Source organism: Hetaerina americana, unplaced genomic scaffold (genome assembly GCF_022747635.1).
Source record: "Hetaerina americana unplaced genomic scaffold, ioHetAmer1.1.p SCAF_6, whole genome shotgun sequence".
Taxonomy (NCBI): domain Eukaryota; kingdom Metazoa; phylum Arthropoda; class Insecta; order Odonata; family Calopterygidae; genus Hetaerina; species Hetaerina americana.
In genome coordinates, this window is record NW_027287205.1 from 44,489,023 (window position 1) to 44,510,849 (window position 21,827).

Sequence of the window (21,827 nt, forward strand, 5' to 3'; positions counted from 1 at the left end):
ATCCTTCTATCTCATCTCACATAGAACTACAATATCTATGCTTCCTTTTTTCATCTCTTGCCTAATATTCTCTAATTTTCCTGTCCTCAACATTTTCCTAACTTCCAAGTTCCTATTCTAACTAATTTGGTCTTCTTTTTCTGCATTTTCTGTTCTGCTCCTGTCGGCTCCTTTGCAAGGGTTTTGTGAGATGACAACTGTGGGAGCCTTGCCTCTCCCGCTGCCGGGCACAACACACAGCCGATTGGGCCGAGTCACATAATTACCAGAATTCATATTCTCCATACTGTCCATAAAGTTCTTCATAATGATGATTGAGGTAGTTTCCCGTTGCCTTCCTCAGTAGTGTTTTTAACATGAAACCATCAGTCAATGCCTACCCCACTGGGGTCAGATGCCTTCGCAGCTGCCTCACTGAGGAATAGATGCTGCGTGGACTACCTTGGGAAGTTGGACTACCCGTGGAATACCTCCTGTTTGTGTTCTATATTCCTCTCGATTAATAATCTCATTACTGCAATGGCATCACGCGTACCTCTCCCCTTCCTAAACCCAAACTGATCATCCCCTAAGTAATCATTTGCCCTACTCTCTATCCTTTTGTTTATGATCCTGAGAACAACTTTAGCTGCGTGGGATATCAAACTTATTGTCCTGTAGTCCTCACATGATGTAGCATTTACCTTTTTTGGAATAGGAACTAACTGATCTCACAAAGTCTTCCGGCCAGATTCCTTCCTTATAGATACTACGAATCAGCTCATATAGCCTCTTCCTCCCACATTTGCCTAAGCATTTCAATAGTTCCGCAGGAATGTTATCCACCCCCACGGCCTTATTTAGTTCCATCTCCCTTAATGCCCTTTCTATCTCATCGTCTAGTGTGCCTGGAGCTAAGCCATCTTCCTCTACGTCATGTACCTTTTCTATGTCTAACTTTGTTGGTTTAAGTTCTTTACTCTACAGTTCTTCTATATACTCCTTCCATCTCTCTTGAATCTTTTCTGTGTCAACTATTATCTTACCCGCCTTATCTCTCACTGTTAGCATAGATCTCCCTTTCTTACTTCCCGATAAAGATTTAACTTTGCTGTACAGTGCACTGATTTCACCCTTCCTCTGCAAATTTTCCATATCCTCACACTGCTCCTTCCACCATGCTTTCCTTGCCTTATTTGTTGCCCGCCTCAATTTATTGTTTAACTCTTTTTACTTCATTTTGCCTATCTCTGTATTTACATTTTTCCATTTTCTCCTCTCTTCCATCTTTGTAATCATCTCATCCCTGATCCATGGTTTCATAGTCCTTTTAGCGTTAACGGTTCCAATAGTGTCTTTTGCGGCTTTAGATAATCCTTTCTTGATACTTACCCATTTTTCTTCAATCGTACATAGCCCTTTACCATCCTCCAAAATTTCCTCTACAGCCTGTTGGTACTCTTTCCTTTTCAAACCATTTAATGCTTCTACGTTCCATTTTCTAACTCGCCGCTCCTACCTAATCTTTTTGAAACGGACATTACATTTCATAACAACTAAATTGTGGTCAGAGTCCGCATCTGCTCCCGGGAAGCTGTGCGAATTTATCACACTGTTCCTAAACCTGTGTCTAACCAGAATATAATCTAGCTGATACCTCTCTGAGTCACCTGATATTTTCCATGCATACCTGCATCTTTTGTGGTGTCTAAACCAAGTGTTGGTGATGACTAACCCCTGTCTCCTGCAGAACTCTACTGCTTTCTCCCCGCGGTCATTCCTCTTGCCTAAACTGTAGTCCCCCACCTCATCACCATCACTTCCTTTGCCTACCGTCGCATTCCAATCCCCCATCACTATCAAATGTTTCCCTGCGGGAATACACGCGATTATGTCTTCTAAATGATCGTATATCTTATCGACCTCTTCCTCCGTATGGTTGCTCGGTGGCATGTGTACCTGAGTAATAACCAAGTTCGTCGGTTCTGCTTTTATCTCTACTAGTCATATTCTATCCGTTACCTGTTCTATGTTGACTGTGCTTCTTCCTACCTCTTTATTTAATACTATGGCAACCCCTCGTTGGTAGTCAGCCATAGCAACTGATTTGGACTGGAACTAGAGCAATAGTGAAATCAAAAAGAAAATTAGCAACACAAAAGGATAGTTATAAAAATTTTAATTTATTTTCTTCAAATAGATAATTAAGACATCTTATTTACAATAAGTTAAGTAACATTCATAAATTAAAAAATATAAATTCTTAGTTTGACATAAGAAATTCTTAACACATTCATTCACAAATTAGGTACTTCCCATCTTAATGTTTACTAAGTTAGGGCCACACTCCATAAATTGGAAGAATAATATTTTATGATGGCATCCACCGTCGACATTCATCTAGGCAAGTAGTATTTATACACTGACAATATCTATGCACAGTGATATACAATGGGGAAGAATACATTTACAAAAAGTATTTTGAATGGAGTATCTTTTTAAATAGCAATACACACATGCTCTGCTCAGATTTCCAATTCATAGAATAAGATAAAAGAGCTCCAAGGAACATTAAGATAATAATTTAGGCAACCCCGTTTCAATAATATGCGTTTCAAAAGACAATGTGAAACTCAGAGTAGATCTACTACATCTCGTATCCAAAAGAAAGTAAAATTAAATATGCATATTTAAGTCAATTTTAATAACCCGGCTTCAGATCTAGTATTTTGGCCACCCTTTTTCACTGTCAAAAAATTTCAATTGACAGAAATCAAGCACTACGGAATGTATCTTCCAAATTTTAAATAATTGGGGAGGGAGAATAATGAGCAATGTCTTATCTAGGTATAATGACTTTCCATGTTGTTTTAACTAACTACGTTTTTCAAAAATGTTTCACTTTATCAATTTGAGTTAATGACAACGTATATGATTCAAATAAACTTTAGGCACCAAGGCCTAAAAGAAAACCCAAACTTTGAATGCTAGTATGCATTGAGGCCTGGTCTACATAGAAAGTGTTTAAAACAAGAGGGAAACAAAACACCATAACTGAGATTAATTTCCATGTGGATGTGTCCAGCCACTTCAACATATTAAGAGCATTGTAATGTTATCCATCAATCTACACATCTATTCAATAAAAAATGACTAATTTTAATTCAAGATTTAAAAAATAAAGTAGATTATAAAAAGATGAAAATGGTATACAATCCAAAATTGGTTTCTCATCATTTCCTACACCAGCAAGTACCTTAAAAATTTATTGAAGACGTGAACTAAGTGTTCGGAAAATTACAACTTGAAGGGATGGACAAGATGTCATAAGTAGTAGCTAGTGTGAGAAATTTCCTTCCAAATGCATACAGAGTTTAATTGATGAACTTTAATCGATCTTTTTCAAACTTCAATTGTCCTTTTTCTTTCATAAATGTGAATTATTAATACTCAGTAAAAATAGATACTAAGTATAGATTTTAACTCGGGGACATTTTGAAATGAATGACAATTCTGTATTTTCTATGACCACTGACGCATTCACATTGCACTTTAGTCAAATACACCAATGCACTTAGTTATTATTAAAGAATGGTTATTTGGCTGTTGAACACACTTTGGACACGGTGAACAATGAGTCATATACCACAGGAACCACACACAGAAAGATTTTGCTTCCAAAACACAGTAGATATAAAGACATTCATTTCAAAATGAGCTTTTCATCAATGTTTCATTTGGAATAGGTGTAATGCACTTTCTATGAAATGATATTTGTTATGGATATTTAAAATTAAAAAAAATCAACAGGCTAAACTGTGTTCATAAGCAAAAATATTTTCCAAAAGTAAAGGTTAATTAATATTTAGTATATTAAGAAAACAAGTGGACAAAATTTTTGAATGAATGATTGAAATTGGAATTGATTTTTGATACTTGACTCAAAAGTTCTAAAATTATTTTTTTTATCCAGTGCATCAGATTCCTTGTAAAAAAATAATTTTTGGAATTGAAAGGTTGACACACGACTTGGCATTTCAAATTGGCTTAATCTCCAGCAAATTAAGCTTTGTTTACTTCAATTTTTACAATATTCAGATCACCATTATATATGTATATATATCCTTAAGGTACTGTTAATTTTGCAAAATCTGACATTTATCTATGATAAGCAAGAAAAACAGCTCAACTGACACCATTATGTTAAAAATTGAAACGCTGCCTTAAATTTTGTTGATTAATGTTCAAACGTGTACCAGATTGTATCCAAGTTGGCATTGCTCCTATGTAATTATACTCATGTGATGAACGGATACACAGAGAACCTGAGGACACAAGATGTAAACCTTCATAAAATGATACCATGAAAATTAGCCCATTATTTAAAAAACATCACTGATGTAACCATAAGTCTGTAAACATGAAAAGAAAACATAAAGAATCCACAAAAACACAAGAAATACCGCACTGCCAATCTTATACGGTCTAGGTCCTCCCAGTTCTGCTTTACCAAATACTGACAGATTTCGTCTCAGAAGAAGCAAAGCAACAGCAAGTAGAGAAGTGCACGTGTAGACCATCACACTAAATCCCAAACTGCCCACTGGGACTGCAAACACACCACCCTAGTGGGGGTGGGAGGGAATATTAATTAGCAACATTGGTTCATAAGGGATGAAAATAAAGTAAAATAAAATTATTGCAACCAGACAGCAAATACATCAAATTGAACAGGTCTGGCCAAAAAAACCACCTTTTTTTCTATGGAATGAGCTCTGCATTCATATAGATGATGAATGACAGTACAGTCAAGAAGCATAAACAAAACTTTGTTTTAGGTCTAGTTCATGCGAAGTTAATATTCTGCTTCTGTTGGTATTTAAGACTGATTGCTGCTTACTAAAAAAGAAATTGCTCATTCAGAGTGCAATAAAAGATCACTTCCAGAGAAGAGATCACTTCCAGGTTCTCTAAACATTTCACTAAAGAAATAACTTGCCAGAAAGGTAACAGTAAAATTCCACGTAGTTCGGTAAATACAGAGAACCAAGTAAATAGCATAGAAATAAATGTAGCAACAGAGGATGACATACATAAGATTGGATGGGAAACCAATGGGTCATGATGGTATTAGAATAATGGACTTGAAAAGGTGCCCTAATATAATACCAGTATTAAAGGATATTGTAATTATTCAATATGCAATGCAACAATCCCTAATGGTTTAAAAAAGCTGTCATAAGACCTATTTACAAAGGAGGATCTCATAATGACTTGAATAATTATCGCTCAATATCAATACTAATATCAATACTACCTGCCATTTCAAAAATCATGGAAAGGTTTATGGCAGACCTGAATTATTTGTATGACCTTATTGAATTTCCTGGATAAGAATGAAATATGAGTAATATTAACATATCAACTTGGTTTCCAAAGAAATAAAGGAGCCACACAAGCCATTGAACTAGCTGTGAACAGTATCAGAGATGAAATGGATAGAATGCTTAACAAGGTAATAACATTTATAGATCATATAAAAACTTTTGACACAGTAGATCACATTATATTGTTCAAAACATTATATGGTCCTAGACCCAGCCACCTTTTGTTTTCTAATTATTTCAAAGATAGAAAGTAAGTCCCTAAAATAAATAATGTATGTAGTGAAGATCATGACATAGAATGAGTTGTGCCAGAAGGATCTTTTCTTTTGGCCCCTTACTATTCATGAAATATATAAACGACATTCAAGTGCTGTAATTTCTACAAGTTGATATTGTATGCTGATGATGTAGTACTCATATCAAAGCATAGGGAACTAAAAGCAGCTATTCATACTATGAAACTAGACTTAAATAACATCAGTAAAAGGGTACATGATAATAATCTTGTTATCAATGAGAAAAAATTAGAAGTCATGTTTGTGAAACACAAAAACTCTAACATCATAGATATTCAATTACAGATTCATTTACATTACTGCCTACATTACCCCACCAATTACTGTAATTGCCCCATGCCGGAACAAGAAAATAAATATAATTACTTGAGAGTAATCATTGATCAAAATATTAACTTTAGTGAATATATTTTAAAAATAAATTAAAAATTAAATTGCATCTTTCGTCCAGTACTAGTTTTGTAAGTTTGAATGTCATCAAAATAGTGTATTTTGCCCTGGTTGAGAATATTTTAAGATATGGCATAGCTGTCTGGGTATCCACTGGCTCTACCAAAATTAATATACAAAAAATAAAAACATCCTAGAGAAAATGTTTGAGGCTAGATCAAAAAAATACAAATATTCCAGATAGAAGAAATTTCTTTCAAAAATTAGGTATTCTGCCTGTAGAAAAATTTCATACAAATCAAGGTAGAAGAAAATTATAGGTTACTGTACCTCTAATTTTTAATGAAATACCTAAAGATTTAAGAATATTACTGTCAGTAAATGCTGTGAAAGGGAGAATAAAAGACTGGCTATTATACAGAATGGATTTAGGGCTTGGAACAAAATGTGACTGGAAAATATATGTAGCTTTATAATTGCAACACTAGCTATCATTTTTGTTCGTGTGGCGCCTGCTGTCAAGCTAGAACTGACGGACTTAGCAGGACCAGAGAAAGTATTCCATTTATAAATTTTAATTTATACCACTTTCGTATATTATGAACATCATATCACTATGTTATATGATAAAGACTGTCTGTAATTGTATGTTGCATTGATTGTCTTAATTCTTTGTGCATCATATATGATGAAGATTATACTACAATTGTAAATTATACATAACTAGCAATAAAATTAAAAATGTTTAGTTATGACCAAATTTTAATGAAAAAAAATAGCTTTCTTTTGTGAGAAATTGATAGCAAACACAAATGCCTTTATAACTTATATTACGGCATTGCCATGTTAAATTCTTAATAACATGGAATGTAACTGGTCCCCCTACCCTAATGTGTGCATTTCGCATTCCGTCAGGCTTAGTTTTGGGTGAACTCTTACCTCACCTATCAAACTAATCTATGGGTTGATAACTGTATTTTTAATGCTTCTTAATGATGATATTTCTTGGAAAAATATGCCAAAATAAATGTTTGTAAATCACAGTATGAGATTAAGGCTTTGCATTTCATCATAAGACAGATGTTTGATTTATTTATACTAAAAGGATAAGTTAAGAATTATTATTTTGGTCAAAAACTGCTATTTCCTTTGAATCACATGATGCTTTGACTTAAGCAGTACCAAATTGATGTTTATCTCAAGAGAGAGATAGGGGGATGTAATTGAGTTATTGTAATGTCTCATTGAATATCATTACAAAAATCACATTTTAAAATATGTAATCAGTATTTCCAATGTGTTGCCCACCTCACAACAACAGTCATGATATTTTTCTGAAGTATTATATCAATACATTTTTAAGAAATGTTTTATTCTTCAAGAAAATATTTAATTTATGTTTTTAAAACGTTTCAGGAAATATCAAGATTTTTTAAGAAATCATTTGTATTAGTAGTTACTCTCTTATAGCCAATTACACATGTATCAATGTGTTCATAATTTGAGCAATAATTTTCACTTGCTGTTAATTCACCATTAATTCCATATAATTGCAAAAATAACAGAATAAAAAAAAATTTACCTTTGAATAATGATAAATTGCAGCCATGAGCCACGGCAATCCCAAGCCAAGGAAGACGTTTACAGAATTGCTACCAGTAATATTTCCAATAGCATTATCAGCATGCTTCTCTTGCATTGCAGCACACTTACTTGCAAAAGTATCTGGCAATGATGTCCCCATTGCAACTAGGGTGATAGCTGAAATAAAAATCAGAAAAATTACTGACATGACTGAATATTTATATATTTTAAAAATTTAAGGATTTAAAATTTACTCTCTAGTGGCAAAAAAACGGCATCATTACTATTGTCCCAATATTATTAAGTAATCTACCGGTTAAGGTACGTTTTGGATGGACACAACCATCAAATAAATATTTTGTGACTCCTAAAAAAACACAATCCAGCAACCTACTCTACATCAAGTCCCTCTTCATCTCTGTGTACTTTCTTCCTCCCTTCATCCCGTCCAATATCATATACTGTTCCTGCCCTTTCCTCGTTTGCCTAACATTTTCCCCTCTATCACACTCTTCAACATTCCACTACCGATCAATACGCCCTTCATCCATTTTTTCTGTCTCCTTATGGTTTCAGCAATTCTCTCTACTCCCCCACCATACCCAGCACCTCCTCATTTGTTTTCTTTTCCATCCACTTCACCTTCTCCATCCCTCTCCAAACCCACATTTCAAAAGCCTCCAATCATCCTGCTTCATTGACCACGTTTCCGCACCGTACATAACTACACTCCATATCAAAGTTTTAATAAGTATTTTCTTAACATCCTTACTCAATGTCCCTGTCATCAACTCCCTCCTCCTTGTGAATGCCTCTTTTCCTAGCGCAATTCTTCTCCTTACGTCCCTACTGCTTTGACGGTGTTGGTCCTAAACATTTCTTAGATACGTAAACTGTTCTACCTGCTCTAGTTTTTGCCCTCCTATTTCTATGTTTAGCTTCGCCTATTTCTTCCTGAAAAATCGCATAACCTTTGTTTTATTAATATTGATTCTCATCCCATAGCTATTGTACTGAATTTTTAATTCACTCAGCAATACTTGCAACCCCTTGGCTGACTGACAAATTAGAGCTTGGTCATCAGCAAACCTAACTGATTTTATGAATTCCCCACCCACTTTCATTTCTACCTTTAGTTCTTCACATGCCTCTTTAATCATTTCCTCCACATATACGTTGAACAGCACCGGTGAAAATGGGCAACCCTGCCTTACACCTCTTCCTAACACTGCTTATCCGGACCCTCCGTGCCCCATTCACACCTGAGCAGTCTGAGACATGTACAGGTTGCGGATTAACCTCCTGTCCCTCCAATCTATTCCTATTTTCTGCAATATACTCATTAGTTTTTCCCAAATCACTCTATCAAACGCCTTTTGAAAACAGGCAAATACATCCTGATTTTATTCTATATTCCTCTCGATTAGTGATCTCATTACTGCAATGTCATTGCGCGTGCCTCTCCCCTTCCTTAACCCAAACTGATCATCCCCAAAGTAATGATTTGCCTTGCTCTCTATCCTTTTTTTGATGATCCTGAGAACCATTTTAGCTGCATGGGAAATCAAACTTATTGTTCTGTAGTCCTCACATGATGTAGCCTTAGCCTTTTTCAGAAAAGGAATTAACACTGATCTCACATAGTCTTCCAGTAGTTTTCCTCTCTCACAAATAATACCAACCAGTTCATATAGACTCTTCTTTCCACATTTTCCTAAACCTTTTCGTAGTTCCCCAGGAATGTTGTCTACCCTTATGGCTTTATTTGATTTCATCTCCCTTAATGCCCTTGTCATCTCATTGTCGAGTATGCCAGGACCTAAGCTATGTTCCTCTATGTCATGTTCTTTTTTTATGTCTAACCTTGCTAGCCTAAGTTCTTTACCATATAGTTCTTCTATATATTCCTTCCATCTCTCTTGAATCTTTTCTGTGTCAACTATTATCCTACCCAACTTATCTCTAATTGTTAGCACACATCTTCCCTTCTTACTTCCTGATAGTGATTTAACCTTGCTGTATAGCGCACCAATTTCTCCCTCTGCAAACTCTCCATAACCTTGCAGTGCATCTTTTACCATGCTTCTTTTGCTTTATTTGTTGCCGGCCTCAATTTATTATTTAACTCTTTGTACTTCCTTTTCCCAAACTCTGTGTTTACATTCTTCCATTTACTTCTCTCATCTATCTTTGTAATCATCTCATCGGTGATCCATGGTTTCTTTTTTGGCTTTTAATATCCCTTTCTTGATACATTCTCATTTTTCTCCCATAGTACTCAGCTCTTTACTGTCATCCATGATTCTCTCTACAGCTGGCTGATACTCCTTCGTTGTCAATCAATGTAATGCTTGTACGAGGGTCATCCGGAAAGTAGTACCCGTTCGTGAAATAAAAAGACAAAAGTAAATATTAACAAACATAAAAAATTTTATTTGAAAGAGGATACTTTAAACTACTTCTCAACATAATCTCCAAGCAAATTAAGGCATTTGTCATAACGTGTGACAAGTTTCTGTATTCCTGCTGCATAGTCCTTCGCCGCCAGCTCATTGAGATACGCGAGGGACCCATCTTGCACAAATTTTTGCATAATGCAGATGGTGTTTAACAATTTCATGAACAATTGTTCGAGAAACATTGGGAAAATGCTCACAGATGTCATCAATTGTGACGCGCCGATCGTTCCTCACGAATTCGTCAACTGAGCTCACCAGTTGGTCTGTAATGACAGACGGTCTCCCCGAACGCTCATCGTCGTGTGTGTTCCCCCTCCCCATGTTGAAGTTGCGACACCACCGCCGAACAGACGACTCGTCCATTACATTGTCTCCATACACCTCCTTTAATTGGCGATGAATATCACATGGGCGAACGTTTCTTGCATTGAGGAATTTAATCACTGCCCTCACTTCACAACTGGCGGCGTTCTCAATTTTTTTAAACATTGTAAACAATCACAGAAACAACACAGGCAATGCTAGCGTCACGCAACTTGGCTCAGAGAAGGCAGACAAGCCACTGAAGCTATCTGACCTCGTCCAGCGGCTACTCGCGTCGTCAGCACTTCATGCGGCACGAACGGGTACTACTTTCCGGATGACCCTCGTATATTCCATTTCTATATTCTAGAGTCCACATCCGCTCCTGAGAATCTGTGCGAATTGACCGCACTGTTCCTGAATCAGCACCTAACCATAATATAATCTAACTGATACCTTTCTGAGTCACCTGGAATTTTCCATGTACACATATGTCTTTTGCGGTGTCTAAACCCTGTTGGTGATAACTAACCCCTGTCCCCAGCAGAACCCAATTGCTTTCTCCCCGCGGTCATTCCTCGTACCTAAATGGTAGTCCCCCACCTCATTACCATCTTTTCCTTTACCCATCATCGCATTCCAATCCCCCATCACTATCAAATGTTTTCCTGCAGGAACACAGGCAATTATGCCCTCTAACTGATTGTATTTCCTATTGACCTCTTCCTCCTTATGATTGATTTTATCTCTACCAATAATATTCTATCTGTTGCTTGCTCTATGTTGACTTTGCTTCCTCCGACCTCTTTATTAATATCATGGCAACCCCTTGTTGGTTCTTGTCCTCTGGGCTGCATATTACTCTATAACAATCACTACAGTAATCCCTGCTATCCATCCATCTCACCTCGCATAGAACTAAAATATCTATATTTCTTCTTTCCATCTCTAGCTTAATATTCTCTAATTTTCCTGTGCTCAACTTTGTCCTAACATTCCAAGTTCCTATTCAAACTAATTTGATCTTCTTCTTCTGCATCTTCTGTCCTACTGCTGTCGGTTTTGCTTTGCAAAGTTTTCGTGAGATGACGACTGCCTTGCCTCTCTCACTGCCGAGCACAACACACAGCTGATTGGGTCAATGAGAAAATTGGGGTTTCGACGCAAAATTGGTGTGTGACACTGACTTTTCTATAAAGGTAAAATATTTCAACTCTTGCACCATGTGCATTAGTATGTTCAGTTTTTTTAATAACAGCATATGTATGTTCAATAACTTCACATTATCCATAGCTTAGCACAGAGATTTAAGGTGGCACTGTATTAATTAATTATTTACCTGTTATACTGTCGTGGAGATGAACAATGCAGCCAAATATAGCGGCAAGATCCCCAACAAAGGCAGTGATGAGACCAATCATAGCCAATGAAACAACGAAACAAGGCCATCCTCCCAGGAGGCCTGGTGGAGGAACTAGTGAAAATAATACCTACAAAGAAAATAATTAATACCGAATCACATTTTGCATTTATCAGCTTGGACTAAATTTTTGACTAAGAGGACAAACTTATTGTTTGAGTACCTTCAAGCATAGTACAAGTACAACCAAATTCTTTTTCTTCCATCATCCATTAGAGTTTAGTACATATGGCATAATCTACACACCTTTACACTAATAGTCACTTCAACTCATTGACTAAGTGTAACCAATGAAGTGTACCATAGAAACATAGTAGTAAAAGATTATCCCTTGTTGTTTACGATGATAATACGGCATAAAACAATCAATCTAGCATGGGTATAAAAGTGTACCCATAGTGATTTTTATTTTCTGACTTAAATGCTAATGAAATTGGGCTTCAGGTGACCTGGATGAGAAAAAAATAGGTGAGATTATAATGTTAGATAGTACTATGGTTGTCATTCACTTAGTACATCAACAAAGATATTGCATTAATCATTGGAAGAATTACAGGATTAATGTGAACTGCATTCATAAATGCAGTCAGCAGTAATTACTTATGTCAAAATAGTATTTCTTTCCCTTCGTCCCAGATCATTTATCACTTCCAACAAAAGTAAGATGCGTAAGTGGCCTCAATTGAATGGAATTGTGGAGTTTTTACACATACTTGTGCAATATGTTTTGTTTTAATAATATGCACCATTATAAATGCCACAATATGAGCTTATAACATTTCAGAGCTCATTAATAAACTAACATTTTTACAATTGATTCAGTTAGCCAAAATGGAGCAGCCAAAGCAAACATTAAGAGGTTTAAAAGTTTTCAATGACTGAGACTGATGATATGACATTTACTTTGAACATATTGAAATGAAATGAAATAATTGACTTTGTAATTCCACACACTTTATTTAAAAAAAACACGGCCCATTTTTTGGAAGGAAATGTACACGGACCAATTAATTAATTCCTCTTCAAGGCATTGCTTTGCCCAAAAGCTTTTGGGATTTCATGCAATGGTCCACCATTTAACCGCTGTCCCAATGTCAAAACTCAATGTAACTAAGGAATAATGTAATTAAAACGTTAGCAGTAAACAATGGCTATTCAGGAGATCTAATTAATAAACTTTAGCGGAAGAAACTTACAAAAATAGCCTCAAGCCACATTTAGAACCTTGAACATTTTAAAGATCCCACTGCCAAATGGCGACAAGGCTCGATGCTTTGGAGCAGTCGGAAATTTTGAAATGCATCAGTTGCAAAGATGACCTTGCTGATGAAATTTTGTATTCCTCCCACTCCCCACTCCTAGACCGACCACTCTTCCAAGTCAACGATCAACACTGAAAGATGTAATTCTCTTTTCTACCCAGCTACAATGTAACCTTTTTACCCCTCCACCCTCCCTCTCTGACCAACTCCCCCTCCCTTGATCAGAAGGTATATATACCAAGTTTGCTTCAATGAGGACCACCTGATGATGACGTTCAACGTCAAAACCTGGGTCGTGTTTTTTTTAAATAAAGTGTATGGAATTGCAAAGTAAATTATTTCATTTCATTTCAACATGTTATACAAATTCCATAAAGTTATGCCTGAGACAATAACCAACCAAAATGTACTTTTTGAACATTTAGAACTCAATCCTTGGGCATTACCTTCCATCCAAAAGTGAGGAAATGCATAAGATAATCTCCCCATGTAGCATTTTCCAAATCACCACCATTCACATTCATGGAATCCTTGATTTGGCTGGCCCACGTATCCCTGTGAACACGAATGGCTTCCATGTTTGCATTTGTCAGAGACATAAGGTGTCCCATTACATTGTTGAAATCTGAAAGAGAATTGGTTTCATATCACTAAGTGTTTGAAACGTCATGGGAGATATATGATGACATTATTTTTTTCTAATTTTGCCTGATGTGTTCAACACTTTCCACTTTCAGCACTGAAGGAACTAAAAAATTTAATCTCAAACTTTTGCAAAGGATAAATCAGGCCAGGACTTAATAATTTTTTCTCTTTTACATTATTTTGTAAGATAGCCAGAATTACTTGAATCCTAGGCCTAAGTAAGAAGGTAATTTTGAATAATAAAAATATGCAAACATTTCGAGTCACTTTTGCAACAATGAATGAGAAAAATGACTGCATATCCTTTTGAATACCGGAAGCTGTACTGCAAGTATTCTTATAATACACATTTTGTGTGATCTGGACACACAACAAAATAATGATCCTCAGTAAGTCTATTGGTAATCTCTTTCAAATATCTTGTGTCCAAACAAATTAGGTTTACTGTAGTAGCCTCATTGTACCAAATTACAATTAAAAAAAGAAATTAGTTCAGAGATCCATCAAGTTTGGGAAAGAGTGTCACAGTATTTGAGCACTTCAATAATTTCACATTAATTTTCATTTACCTTGTCATTCACTCATTAAGCTTTTTTACATACTCAAGATGTAAAGTCCACGATTCACCCAGCGCACAATATTATATTGAGGCACTCAAATCTAGACATCTCCATTTTAATGATATGAAAAGTTCTTTTTTGCCAGTGAAATTTTAATGTTAGAAAGTGTCAGATGAATTTCAGACTTTCAAGTTATGGGATGCCTAGTGTCAAGGATCAGGTATTCACAGAAAACATTATATTAAATTGCTCCAGTGTATACCACAACTGATAATTTTCATAACAGTCTAACAATAAATGTCATATGCAGATGCTAGGGACTTGGAACTAGGAGCTTTCATTAATAAAAAATAATATCAAACATATGTGACAGCATTACATATATGAATAAGATAAAAGGCTCATTAAATTATTGCACAGCAGTGAGCAGGAAAAAATTTATACTAACTCACCCTCATCATTTGTAATGGTGATAGCCATGCGGTTTATGGCCCCAAGTGTTGCACCTCCCGTTGGGTTAAATAATTCTATTTCAAAGCACTCATCCTTTTCAGGCTCCATGTCATTAATTATGGGTATTTCTATGATACGGGAAACCTAATGCACAATGAAAAGGGAAAATGCATGCTCTTTTATTTATCACAACAGACAAAAGATTAAATATTACCCAGATAAAAAGATTTGCATTAACTTAGAACCATATATGCGATATCAATTTATTGCTTACTGGTAAAATCAACTGTTAAGGTAAAAACAATATAAAAAACTAGGATCTTGAATTTGTACTTATGGAAATGCAAATATGTAATATCTTACTGATTAGAGTCCTTCGATAACCATGAACTCTGTGCTTCTGCAATTGATTACAGTATGCTAACAATGAATTTACAGTATAAAAAAAGATTTATTCGTGAAATTTTGAAAACATGCATGCACCATTGCAAGAAAAGTGTAAAACTCTGTAATATGTTTGCACTTTCACCAAAAATCCAAGTATAATACATCAAATCAATACAATAAAAAATAAGTCAAAGTATAAACAAGGGGAAATTTTCCATAATATGTATCGAATGATTTATTTTTTTATGATTATCATCTTGCAGTCTCCTGCTATAGAGGGCCTCTAGCATGAGGAAATTGGATTTTAATTATTATATTGAAAAGGTTCCAAGTAAATAAATATAAAAAGGTCACTTCAACTTTTTTCTCTCACCTCAGTATGTTTAAAAACCAGAACTCCAGAGCCACCCTTATAATCCTTGCCGCTTACAGCAGACTTATCAAGCGTTCGCCAACTCACAGACACTTCACCATCAGCACCATCTTTCCTGAGCACAGTAATTTGGGCTGTTCCAACTGTCTCTTTCACGAGGAGGCCCCGTTTTGGAAAAGATATTACTCCAGGCTCTAAAAGGGTTACAGAATGGTGATATGTTAAAGAGCGTTTAGAAGAGTATTATCAGGGTTCAAGGATTTCAATGGCAACTGATGTTTGGTAAAAAATAAAATTATCTGTCAAGAAAAGTGCACAAAGAGTTAAAAAAAACTTGGACCAAGGCCGTAAAACTCAACACGCAATCAAGCGGGGATCGATATGGTGCAGTGGCTAATGTACTGACTTCCCACTGAGAGGGCCCTGGTTCGAATCCTGGAGATGGCAGATATTTTTCAGTGGCATCACGATCCCTACTTTAGATACTTTGTGGAGAGCACTTTGAGTCAGTACCCCATCCATTGGATAGGACATTAAACTGTGGCCCCCTTGGCACCTTTTGTTAGGAGCAGGCTAAAGCCGATGTCGGCTTTCTCTCTACCCTTCCTCCTTTCCGATCCATCCCTAATGGCGCAAATGACCGCGGCTGTTGGTCGCCTCCATAAAAACTACTACTGTAATCAAGCCAAACATTAGTTTGGTGGGTAGGAATAAGAGTTCTCTTGTCCCTAAGCCCTATACATGCAAAATTTACTTATAATTTAATGAAGGGAAATAACTTTCTAATTTCTACCTGTGTAGAGTTTCCATTTCTTTCTCAAAGCAGTATTACCTTATTTGTTTAAGATTTTCTGGACATAAAACAAGTAGTGTCATCATAAATAATCCAAATGTATATACCATACACTTTTCCAGCTCACTGTATAAAAATCAAAAGGTTGGACCACCTAAATTTGTTCAAGTAATTTTGGTAACAAATATTAGGAGAGATGTGATAAAGTTTCTTTCTAACCTCCTGAAAAAATACTACCTTTGCCTTCATTAATAAACCCAAGGACAAATTCTGAAGAACATCCTGTTTAAGACAAACCTGGAACCATATTTTCTGGTAATTATTTTCTTTAACTCCCTGACATTTCTCTATATTCCATACAATGATAAAAATTCCCTACTTTCCCACATTTTCCAAATAGGTGGCAGCCTTTTTGTGGTTTTCCCATAGACTAAAGCCAAACAAGCAAACAAACATTCAAGCCTTGGACCTGACAGTCCATTGCCAGAACCGTTATAACCTATGAGTTACTGCAGTGCCCTCCAGCAGCGGCAGGTCCAATGGGAGGGTGGCATAGCCCCACTTGCATAATATATTTAGCTTGAATAAAATTAAAAATTAATATTACTTAAATGTCTAACACTACTTTTTAATGTTCTTTGTCTCCATAGCATAAAATTATCTACTGCAAAGTGCATTTTGATCGAAAAATTAGAGAGAAAAGTTAAAAATTTTACTTAATTTTCAGCTTTCTTAGTAGAAGAAATGCTGAAATTATTTTTGATCAATTCTGAAAATATCCCCTATGAGGTTTTTTATAACCAATTCAACCCTCAAGTATACACTTCAAGATTATTTACACCGATAAACAATTATATTTACAGTTTTATTAATGAAAATGATCAATTAAAGCAATAAAGGAAATATAACTTGAGTGGAACCGCACAATATGACAATAGTGGGACAGAATAGGAAATAAGGAACAATAAAGAGTAGAGATGGACAATGAACCAGAAGCATCAACACTTTAAGAGCTTACAAAAAAATCATTTAATATTAATGTATAAAATATTCAAACTTACCATCGTCATTGAGAATTGTTATTTCCATAATAGATATCCGTCCAAGTTGAACTTTTTCTTCCTTCTCTTCTCCATCTGCGACCGAAATGTCGTCATCGACTATGCCAAGTTTAAGGAAAAACTCCTCATCAGGCTCCCACTGATTATCATTTACTATTTCTACCTTGACCTATTCATTAGGGAGAAAAATAAACTTGCATTTACAGTGTGTATAACCAAAGTTTTCAATTCGCTCTTTGAATTTGATGTTCACTCCATCAAAGCCCTATATTTTCCAGTTTGACGAAGACTACTTGATACTAGTGACAGAAATATATGAAGTATTCCAGAGGTATGCTGTGATATTTCAAATATTACACAAAATATACAACAATTGAATATGATTTTAATAAAAAATGGCATTATGCTCAAAATCAACAAGGATGAAAAATTCCTTTAACTCTGGTAGGATTGATGCATACAGCATACAGTGAACATAAATTTGACAAATTAAAAGTACCTCTATTAACACACGTATACTTGCCTGTTTTTCAGTCTCATTTGGCTCAAAAATAATGATTTCGTTAATGGGAATATAATCTTCATTTTCTTGTGCAGTTCCATCAATTGTTTCCACCCTGAAAAATGATGCAGATAGAATGACATTTAAAAATATGTACAAGGGAATTAATGTGCCATATAAAATGCAATAATGAGGTGAAAAATTAATTACTTGACTTTAGCCCTGTGCTGAAGATCTCCACGGCGTGTGATGGTCACCTCAAATGTGCCCACATTTTCTGGAACTGCCACAGTTGCTGCCCTAAACTCAATCACAGCCTTTCTGAGCTCATCTGGCTCCATCAATTTCCCAATGTTTGGCGCGTTTGGGTGTTCATTAATTGTGTCGTAAACCTAAATGAAAAGCAAAAGCTACATTATAAATTTGCAGTGCTGTGCAGTTTGAAAATATATCAAAAGGAGAATATTTAAGAGAAAAAAGTGAGAATAAATATGAATAATTATGTCTGGGTCTATGCAGCATTAGTGAAAATGAGCCTACTATGTATAAGAATCCCACTTGAAATGTAACGGATATATTCCTTTTGTCAAACTAGAATTTTAGTTTGCGACAGTGAAATAGGATCCTCTTGCTTGAATACCATCCTCCTTGCTGGGTTACATACTCTAAACTCGACGGTCTTAGCCAAACAAATTATTTTTAAGCATCCTGCTTCAGAGGATATGAGGGCTAACAGAATAATTATTCAGGTAACATGGAAGTTGAAGATCTTCAATTGATAACATGAAGGAGACCAAAAAGAGTGAACAATGCTACATTATAATTTATTAATGACAAGCTGAACAGCAACTCCAGCATCATCTGAATTAAACTGCAAGAAAATTATTAGGAAAGTGTTAAGCATCATTTGGAAGAAGTTATTTAAGGAACATCGAAAGACTTTTTTATTCAAATCGTAAAATCAGAGTGTAAGAAACACCCATCATCACGCTGAATGACCAGAAAACAAATTAATATAAAAATACAATGCACAAGCTTCTAGTGACATCAAAAGATTTAAGTTTTCTTGTGTGTTCACACTCATATCCATTTATCTACCTACTCCATTGAACAACTATATAACCAAAGCAAGTGTAGATAGGAAGCCTCCCATTTCTTTACAGATGCATTAGTTTTTTTAATCAATTGAAGGTATTTTACAATGATTCATTCCACGAATATTTTGCACACATTTATAAATAGCATTCAGCACATTCAGCAGGCCCTGTTTTTTCCAATTAGTGCAAAATTTTAACATAAGCAGCTTTAAGACAGAAATAGAGTATGTACTTGTGGAACATCAATATTATACACATTTTTCCCAATTTAGAATAACTTTAGACAAAATTCAATGCAACAGTCTATAGCTTTGGCAATATGAAAATAATGCTCACTGTGGTATGCCTATTTTGCTGTACTATTTTTTGCATTTTGAGACTCAAAAGAGAGTGGAATAGTGGACAATATTTCACAAAATTACTTATTTTATAAGCATTGCAAATACGTAATTTGTACACACTTAAAGATTTTTTTTCCAGAATTCACTATTTGCACATTTATTGCAAAGACACCACATTAATTGAACTATATACAGTGAAAAAAATTACAAACTGCTGTGTGAAATACATGCCTACTTACACAGTGAAAAATTAGAATATGAAACTGTCAAAAGTTCCATTTATTTATGTACTGGGAAGGTTCAGAAATGTCCCCAAAGATTACACATTTCCTGCATAAATTAAAATACCTTATTTCTTTGAAATAACAGTCAATGTCTACTCACTTATCGCTGCCATTTCATAATGAATTAGAGATAAAAATCAACATATTCATGCTCTGAATGAGGGCGGAACCCATGCATGATGGGCAAAAAAGCAGAGGATCCCAACAATTAGAAGGTGCCATTGGCAAAGTTGTTTAACTGTCTTGGAACAATTGCAAAAGGCTATTGATGAACCTATGCTCCTGGGCTTGAAAATACTTTCAACAGACTACAGCACACACTCAAAACATCAATCAGTGTTTCACTTTGTTTTGCTGGTTAATTAGTTATTTGCTGAAAGCATCCCTAGAATAGGTTAGTACAAAAGGAATATATGTACGTGCCAGCATACAATACTTCAAGTGAGATTGAGAAGCACACTAAGAAGTATAAATAACAACAATCTTACAAGCATGCAACTACAAGTGCCTGATTGGCTTTAGGGATAGGCCACTTTAAGTCATCAAAAAATGATGGCATTATGCCACACAGTGGTGTATATTTGTATATGGATTACTGAAAATACATCCAGGAGGACCATGGGTTGAGTAATTAATGAATTAATAATTCAGCATCATTATGCTGCATGGTGTGGCTATTACATACGAGTTTTGACCTAACATTATATTCTTTCACTCACACTGTGTTAGTTGAAATTGGTGTAGTTTGAAAAATTATTTCAATTATATCGTACGATAGAAAGATGGATAATGGCTCCACAAAGTTTATATTACTTTATCAGGTATGTATTTCCTTCATTTATTAATGGAAACAAACAGTGAAAGTTTGCAGAAAATATCACTTATTAAAAACAAATCATAACTTTTAACAAAAGTGTGCTAACTGTTAGCCTAATATTTCTAACACAATGGACAGTTATCATATCATTTCTTAAATTCAGTATTTCAGTTAGAATGCGATAATATATAGCAAGCAAATTCTATGAGTGGTTACAGCTCATAATGAGAGGATTAAATAGGGCACCATAAGCACGATCACTTCAGGGCCCCTATCTCAAGTTCACAACTCCTTTGCTTTTATCCACACTGGAATATCAATGGCAGTAAGACAATGTGACACTTATCATTAGTGACCATTGAAGAAGCCACAATTAAGTGGTATGTTTTCAATGTTTGGGTACAAGTTAAGCATTCATATTTGCACAGTGGCCTTGTTTTTTCAGAGTCGATATCCTATAGACCACTGTGGGTGGAATATAAGACATATCTCTGTCTTTATAAAATTTCTTCATACCAATATTTTCCTTTAAAGTGATAGCTCACTACTAATTAATAGTGCCAATATGACTGTCCCTGCGATGATTATCAGACGAAATTTGTCAGGGCAATCACACTCTTTGAAAGAAAATCATATAATATGCCCACATCCTATGACTGGAAGTGAATGAAGATAAACACCTTATTGACCCACTGACTTCTATGAATAATGCTATCGGTAATACTGCAACATAACCTAACAACATTATGATCAAATAAGTTCTAAATATTGATGGATAATGTAAAATGCTCTATCAATTTACTCCATAGACAAAATACATATTTAAAGGTGCAGTTTTTTCAAGCTAATTTGATGGCTAATCTTTATCATTCATTATGATGACAGTATCATATGGCTGCATGGTGTGGCTATTGATTTAAAGTTTAGACCTATCATTAAATTCATCACATATAGACTTATACGCACATTCATACTTTTGCATCCAAGTTTGGAAACTACCAAGCCATTGATTGATTAATTGATTAGGTAGGGGCATATGGACTTTTATACGTCAAGACTTAAATCTGTCTGGGACCACTGTATCCACAATAAATTCACGAAATAGGGCTAGTTGTAGTAAATGCCTGAATGAATGGTAATTGTAATACTGACAGTAGATTTACTGCCAGTCATCAAAAGGCAACAGTATAACATGCATGTTTGATGTGTTTACATGGTCATCTTTCTTCTTGCATTTTTGTAATATGATGTAACTGGATGCTTGTTTCAGAAAGTAAAGCTATTGGCACATCAAAATCACAAGTACCTATCGTATATATGCAGTGATAGAGCTAATATTGATGCTGCATATTCTAAAAATTATTTACACGATGTCTGGGCCAACATTATATTCTGTTAAGGAATTTGGATATAACTGACAAAAATCATTGGCTA

General features: G+C 35.2%; 1 protein-coding gene across 4 annotated transcripts in view; it reads right to left on the reverse strand.

The window, feature by feature from the left end:
• Positions 1-2,143: 2,143 nt before the first annotated feature.
• LOC139694958 (sodium/calcium exchanger 1-like) overlaps positions 2,144-21,827 on the reverse strand; it is a 376,741-nt gene continuing 357,057 nt past the window's right edge. For all 4 annotated transcript variants that reach the window (XM_071593494.1, XM_071593492.1, XM_071593493.1 and 1 more), the window contains 9 exons: positions 18,065-18,246; positions 17,876-17,969; positions 17,353-17,521; positions 15,499-15,692; positions 14,738-14,882; positions 13,527-13,705; positions 11,738-11,888; positions 7,635-7,813; positions 2,144-4,604 (listed from right to left, as the gene is read on the reverse strand). In XM_071593494.1, coding sequence (XP_071449595.1) covers positions 4,362-4,604; positions 7,635-7,813; positions 11,738-11,888; positions 13,527-13,705; positions 14,738-14,882; positions 15,499-15,692; positions 17,353-17,521; positions 17,876-17,969; positions 18,065-18,246 — 1,536 coding nt within the window. In that variant the 3' untranslated portion in view covers positions 2,144-4,361. The remainder of the gene's footprint in view (positions 4,605-7,634; positions 7,814-11,737; positions 11,889-13,526; positions 13,706-14,737; positions 14,883-15,498; positions 15,693-17,352; positions 17,522-17,875; positions 17,970-18,064; positions 18,247-21,827) is intronic.